The sequence below is a fragment of the Ipomoea triloba genome, chromosome 1 (genome assembly GCF_003576645.1).
Source record: "Ipomoea triloba cultivar NCNSP0323 chromosome 1, ASM357664v1".
NCBI classification, from domain to species: domain Eukaryota; kingdom Viridiplantae; phylum Streptophyta; class Magnoliopsida; order Solanales; family Convolvulaceae; genus Ipomoea; species Ipomoea triloba.
In genome coordinates, this window is record NC_044916.1 from 28,944,728 (window position 1) to 28,952,171 (window position 7,444).

General features: G+C 33.1%; 1 protein-coding gene across 1 annotated transcript; it reads left to right on the plus strand.

Annotated features, from left to right (window-relative positions):
- Positions 1-4,816: 4,816 nt before the first annotated feature.
- Positions 4,817-7,444, plus strand: LOC116025979 (polyol transporter 5-like). Its single transcript, XM_031267421.1, has 3 exons — positions 4,817-5,055; positions 5,142-5,504; positions 6,051-7,444. Exons 1-3 carry the CDS (start codon positions 4,932-4,934, stop codon positions 7,136-7,138), a joined length of 1,575 nt encoding a protein of 524 aa, XP_031123281.1. The 5' UTR covers positions 4,817-4,931; the 3' UTR covers positions 7,139-7,444.

Consider the following 7,444-nt stretch of genomic DNA (forward strand, 5'->3'; position numbering starts at 1 on the left):
ACGCACCTTAAGCTGTGATCTTACGAAAAATAACCATGATGCCACTACATTTTTTTAAAAATTGTTCTTTATTCTAGATTGTTGATTTTGGCAAGATCAAATGCTATGATTAATCCGCACGTTTCACCTAGGAGAAGCTTTGCACATGATCCCATATATATATATATATATATATATATATATATATATATATGTATATATCATCGTAGCCGTTCATCTGGATAGGTCTAACAGATTAGAAACAGTTGTTAAAAAATGCGGCGATATTTTTTCAAATAATTGAACTTTAATGTGCTAGTAAGTTGTGTTAAACACAAATAACAATTTCATGGAGCGCACCTAAGTGCAAAAGTATTAAAAATGCAATAAATAATGTACACCGAGCAACAATATTAAATGTACCTAATGTTATAACCTTATCATTAAGTGAGCCAAAGTGAAAAAGTTATCATTAATTATGTGCACCAATGTAAAAAGATAAATCATTTGCATTATAAAGTGTAAATGGTTACACTTTTAAGTGATTACTTACATATTGTACTTATACACTTATATTTATTACTTGTACTTTTAACACACGTTACTTACACTCAAAACTGTTGGTCGCTCATCATTTTATGATAAAGATTAAATTAACACTAGATAATCATAAATAGTTTTTTTTTTGAGTACCAATGTAGTATCTATTCATAACTACTATTTTCTCAACCTACTAAAACACAAAGAGTCAACAGTTATCACCACTAAGGCTCGAACCCACTCCCATCATCCATGTGAAAATGTAAACCGAGACACCGGATGTCACTAGACGACAAAGTCTTTGACATAATCATAAATAGTTGAGAACTGCAAAAGTTCCCATTGACTTTTCATTTCCCAACATTCTTGTATTACTAAACTATTTAATTACGTATTTCCTTTTATGATAATAGTGCAATTAATTGATTAGTCAAATATTTATTGCGACATAACCACATGACACGGAATAATATATAATTGGTTGGTGTTTAACCTGTTAGGTGTATAAATTTTCACCCATTTTACTGTATACCAAAATATTTCATGCTGTCTTTATGATTATAAAATAAGCTCATTATCGTTACACATCAAACATGTGAAATTTATGAGCTACAAAAAGTCTTTATAAACGGGAGTTCCTAATGTGTGGCCATTGTGCCGTACGTTTTGGGTGACAAGAAAAACCATTCATCGCATTAAAGAAATCTTTTGTGACAAGTTTAACAGAGAATGTGTTGAGTAATTAAAAATTGAATCAACTATATATATATTTTTGGGTAAATTCAATCAACTATATATTAAAATTATAAATTACTACTTTCGGACACATTGTGCCTTCCATCAATTGAAGATTTAATGTATTTAAAATCAATCATTATTCATTGAATCATGCATGGTCCTAATTACAATGAGGGCAATTGATATAAGATTATTTTCAGTATATTAAAAGTTCATTTTTAATACATTGAAATGTTCATTATTCGTATATTGAAAGTTGATATACTATAAAAATTGTTTTTAAAAAAGATATACTATAAAAAGAGTTTTCAGTACATTATAAATGAATTTTTAGTATATTAAAAATGAACAATTATCTACCATGAACCATGATCTATTGTATAATTTTCCATTTAAAATATCAAGTAATAACTAATATGGTGTATTATGATTTTTTTTTTTTGAAAACGATATGGTGTGTTATGATTCTTAAATTGTATACTCAACATTTTTTTTTTGACAAAGTTAATATCATTTTTATAATCTATTGAGTATTTTGAATTTATCGCTATCGGCCGGTATTCTGCTTTAAAATTGTCCCATTTCAGTCATTTTAATTTTAATTTTTTGTCACATTCCCCACTTCATTTTTTTAAAGGTCTGATCTATATATAACTAATAAGCCTTTAATCAACGGACAATCTCGTCATTTTAAAATTTCATTCATAAGGACGGTTGTTATTACTTCCCACTTGTATATGTATGTATCTGTCTCATTTTATGTATCTAAGTTGATTAATAAAGATTAACTGAAGTTATTTAAAATATAATTTTTTATAATATTATGTATAATTTTAATAAATAAAATTTAAAATATTTTGATATTACACTAAAAGTATTATTAAACACTAAAAATTAAATTTTAAAATAACAAAGAAAATGAGCAAAGAAAGAGTTTATGTGACAAATTAAATAAATAGCAAGAATGAGAACAAATTTGTCACTAAATTATACAAAAATTAAATATGCAATTAGGCATCAAATCCGATAATATGGTACAAATTTCACCAACCAAGCGTTACATAAGTTATTAGTTTGCATCTCAAAATTCTCAATTCTATTTAGTAAAAAAGATAAGTGGCTGGATATGTGCGAATTTGGATAACTCAAAAAATGTGTAAGGTAAAATCATAATTATTGTCATACAAGTGAGAGTTTAAGATTATTATTATTATTATTAATCTTAAATGACAAGTAGCTTTTGGACTCATTTGCATATTTAAACACAAAAAAATATAACATATTAAATTCAAATACCACTCATCTACCGTCGTATCTCTTGAACTAGATCGACATATTGTAATTAATTTTCATGCAAATACTTTATCAAATGTTAAGCTTCATAAGTTCACATCCAAAAAAAAAAATCATAAAATCATCAAAGGTTGGCCTAGAATGATTATTGTTTAGGAATGACGTTCTCTTTCGACAGTACTCGAAGATAATACACGTTATAATCTAGAAGGGGATGCCAAATATCAATTTTAGGTTAACAAAAAGGGATGAGTAATTTTGTCTTAGGATTATCTTTTTTCTTCTTAAAATCCATGGAATTAAAATCTCGGGGGGTCATGGGATTCTAATTTCATGAAATGAGGAAATTACAATTCTTTCCAACCAAACGAAAAAGGAATTTAGTTGCATTCAGAATTACGTGGAAATTAAGTGGGAATGAAATTGTAATTTCTTAAACCAAAGGGCCCTGTTAATGAGAATAAAAAGATAGGTAGACAATTGCGAATTTGGATAACTCAAAACATGTGTAAGGAAATATCATAAATATTGTCATAGGAAGATACTTCTCCCTTTAATTTTGGTGTTTAAGTATCCCTTTTAAGGAAAAAATTCATTACTTGTCAAAAAATTGTATCACATTAATTAGGGTTGTTTCTATATTGACTTTATTTATCTTTTTATGAGTGTAACGTAAAGATAAGTTATTGAGATACAGGATATATTTTGACGAAGTTAATTTTTTTTATTTTTTTTTATCATAAGTAATAATAATAATAATAATAATAATAATAATAATAATAATAATAATAATAATAATAAAAGAGCCTCAGTGGATGCAACTGTTGACTCGTTGTGCTTCAGTAGGTTGAGAAAGTAGTTATGAACAGATACTACATTGTAACAGAGTCAGTAGTACTCAAAAAAAAAAAATTAAGGCTGGGTAAGTAGTGTCAAATACCTTGTGGTCTAGTGGCACCAGGGGAGTGGGTTCGAGCCTTAGTGGAGGCGACTGTTGACTCTTTGTGCTTTAGTAGGTTGAAAAAGTAGTTATGAACAAATACTACATTGTAACAGAGTCATGATACTATCAAATAATCAAATCCACTAACCTAATCAGCTAACAACTATTTACCAAACACCCCCTATATATTCCCCTAGGTTTGCATACCACCAAATTGTTTTTTTTTTTTAAAAATAATAACTAAATGTACAAATTAAAACATACATTTCTTCAACAAATATTATAATGGGAAAATGGCGGTTTAATTTTATTCCATTAGTTATGTTTAAATTGTAGACTCAGTCCATAAATTATTGTTCTATACAACTTCTTCCCTTTTTTTTTCTTTTTTTTTTTAATACTACCGAGTCTATTACAATCCATTGCATATCAATTTTGTTAACATTAAAAATTTATTTTGATTTGTCAAATTATTAGAGGATAAATTGGTCATTTTGTAAAATTATATTATCTCAAGTCTTTCAAAAAAGTTTTTTACATTAATGATTTCAAGTTAATGTTGGGTTGATCTAAATCAACATTACAACGAATTCAGACATATTGAAGTTAATGTTGGGTTGATTTCGATAATAGCTTAATCTACAATTTAGACATAATTAATGGATTAAAGTCGTCATTTTTAAAAATCAGGAAAACGAATTCATTAGTTTCTTTATATATTTTATTTGTCACACTTTGAGAAAATATATAATATCATGAAGTCTTGACAAGGCAATATAAGTAATTTATTTATTATTACTAGTGCGATACTATATTCTTTCATTGATTTTATCTTTTAATATTTAGTTATTTCCTTTTAAGGCTTTAACTTGATAAAACTTAATTGATTCTTTACCTTTTATGAGATAATAATATAAATAAATTCTTTTTAAATATAAAGTGGGTCCATCAATTCAAATGAAAGTATTCTGATTTTATATATTTGATTCAATTTAATGAGTAATGATTAAAATGATTTATAATCTAATATGTAATATCTCATAATTTTAATTTTAGTATTAATATATAAAATTTATAGGTGTTATAAATTAATTTAAAATACTATTAAACATAAAATTCTTTTAAAATTACAGCAAAACAAATTATTGTAACCGATAAATAGTAAACCATATAAGTAAAATGGAATACAATGAATAAATGGATAATAAAAAAATTTATTGCGAATAAATATATGTAAACTATGATTGGTTTACGTATAGAAAAGATTTTCAAGCGCGTGGGCTATCAGGGTGTCCAACGTCTATATAAGGACTCAAACACTGGTTGGGTTATCCAACACAACACTCGGAAGCATATATTGTATTCTCGTCCGTTTTAATATTGTTATAGAACATAGTATTAATTCTCTCTCTCTCTTTCTCTCTCGTCGTCTCTCATCATGGGAACAAATGCCGGCTCCGGCCATATTCCGGCGTTTGATCCCCCGAAGAAGGTGAAGAGAAACAAATATGCCATAGCTGCCGCCTTTTTAGCTTCGTTGGCTTCAATCTTGCTTGGTTACGGTGAGTGTTTCATCGGAAACAATAAACGACAGCTTAGATTTTGGGCTCTGAGATGAAATAAATGATTTCGTTGTTTGTTGTCGCAGATATTGGGGTGATGAGTGGAGCGGCTATCTATATCCAGAAGGACCTAAAAATCAACGACACACAAGTGGAGATTCTCCTGGGAATCTTAAACTTGTACTCCCTTATCGGCTCCGGCCTGGCCGGCCGGACCTCCGACTGGATTGGCCGCCGGTACACCATGGTGGTCGCCTCCGTTGTGTTCTTCGTGGGAGCCATTTTAATGGGTTTCTCCACCAACTACACTTTTCTCATGGTGGGGCGTTTCGTCGCCGGGATCGGAGTCGGTTACGCCCTCATGATTGCTCCGGTCTACACCGCCGAGGTCGCCCCCGCCTCCGTCCGGGGCTTCCTCACCTCCTTCCCTGAAGTGTTCATTAACTTTGGTGAGTTAACATTATTATTATTATTATTATTATTATTTATTTATTTATTTATTTATTTTCTTGATTTAATTGGCGGTCTGGTTTCGAGGAATTTACTATACGTTTGGCTTTGTCCTATCCTATTTGCATGTGGAAATTTCAAAACGTCACAAGCAACAACTCGCTCTAATACGTTAGAAAAACACCTAATAAGTCCAAAACCCCTTCCAACAATATACATACATTTATATGTGTATGAATCTCATTAATCATTTTCCAGAATCTTCCTGCCCCAGAAAATTTTTTCTGTACACCAAATCAATTTTTGAGAATTTTTCATACTAGTATAATTTTTAAATATATAATTTTGTCATTGATGCGTGTTAAATTGATTTCGTGACCGACTATGAACTATAAAATTAATTTATTAACTACAGAGTTGACTCTTAGTTACATGATGAGGTAGGTTGTTTATAAAGTACGTTTTAATTAATTAGCTTTGTTATATTATATGTATTTGTTGGGCGTGATTAATTAGGATTATCGCTAAATCTTGTTAATATATAGGGATTTTGGTGGGTTACGTGTCGAATTTTGCATTTAAGAATTTGCCAGCTCACTTGAGCTGGCGATTCATGCTCGGAGTGGGAGCGATTCCGTCGGTGTTGCTCGGCGTTAGTGTGTTGGCGATGCCGGAGTCGCCGCGGTGGCTGGTGATGCAGGGTCGCCTGGGAGACGCGCGGCGCGTGCTAGTCAAGACTTCCGATTCCACGGAAGAAGCTCACATGAGGCTCGCCGATATTAAAGAAGCCGCCGGGATACCGGAGCACTGCGACGATGAGGTGGTTACGGTGACGAAGAAGCGGAGCGACGGGGACAGCATATGGCGGGAGCTTTTCATTTCCCCGACGCCGGCGGTTCTTCATATACTTATCACCGGAGTGGGAATTCATCTCTTCCAGCAAGCGAGTGGGATAGACGCCGTGGTTCTATACGGGCCTAGAATCTTCGAGAAGGCCGGGATTAAGTCCAATACCGACATTCTCCTCTGCACAATCGCCATCGGATTCACGAAAACGGTCTTCATCCTGGTCGCGACATTCACGCTCGACAAATTCGGTCGGCGGCCGTTGCTCCTAACGAGCGTGGGCGGGATGGTCGCCACGCTGGCGCTCCTAGGCACGGCGTTGACCGTGATTGACCACTCCCAAGAAAAAGTAACCTGGGCGGTAGCAATGGCCATCGCAATGACCTTAGCCTACGTGGCAGCCTTTTCGATCGGCGCGGGGCCCATTACGTGGGTGTACAGCTCGGAGATATTCCCGTTGAAGCTCCGCGCCACGGGGTGCAGTCTAGGAACGGGAATCAACCGCGTAACAAGTGGAGTGGTGTCAATGACGTTTATATCCCTATACAAAGCCATCAGTATAGGTGGGTCCTTCTTCTTGTACGCCTCCATCGCCGCCGTGGGGTGGGTGTTCTTCTTCACGCTAATGCCGGAGACGCAGGGAAGAACGCTGGAGGAGACGGAGGCGTTGTTTGGGACATTCTTTAGGTGGAGGTCAAGGCAGAGGGAGGTGGATGCCAAGAAGGCTAACAACAACAATAATTCACAACTTCAAATGGGAACCCTTCAGGCTGCTAATAATAAGTAGACTTTTAATTTAGTACAACTTATATGCTGCGTGGCTAATGTTAGTAGAGATTAAGGTTATTTTACGTACTGCCCTGCTCAGCTCGCTGCTGTATCATGTTATGATATTCCTAGTATTTTAATTTACTCCCTTATTTAGTATTTACTGCCCATCATACATCGTATCACATAAGATGATATATTGGGGCCATTTACTTTGAAAGTCCCTTCAGATGTTTGGGTCATTGATTGGATGCTGAACAACAGAATTTCAGAATGTAAGTAAATTATAATAAGAGAATTCTGAAGTTTTAATTAGTTTCTCAAA

Excerpts from the sequence above, each read along its gene's own strand:
- LOC116025979 (XM_031267421.1), top strand. The coding sequence starts at position 4,932 with ATGGGAACAAATGCCGGCTCCGGCCATATTCCGGCGTTTGATCCCCCG. Across the intron at positions 5,056-5,141 it reads TTCAATCTTGCTTGGTTACG|ATATTGGGGTGATGAGTGGA; the intron begins GTGAGTGTTTCA and ends TTGTTGTCGCAG. Across the intron at positions 5,505-6,050 it reads TGAAGTGTTCATTAACTTTG|GGATTTTGGTGGGTTACGTG; the intron begins GTGAGTTAACAT and ends GTTAATATATAG.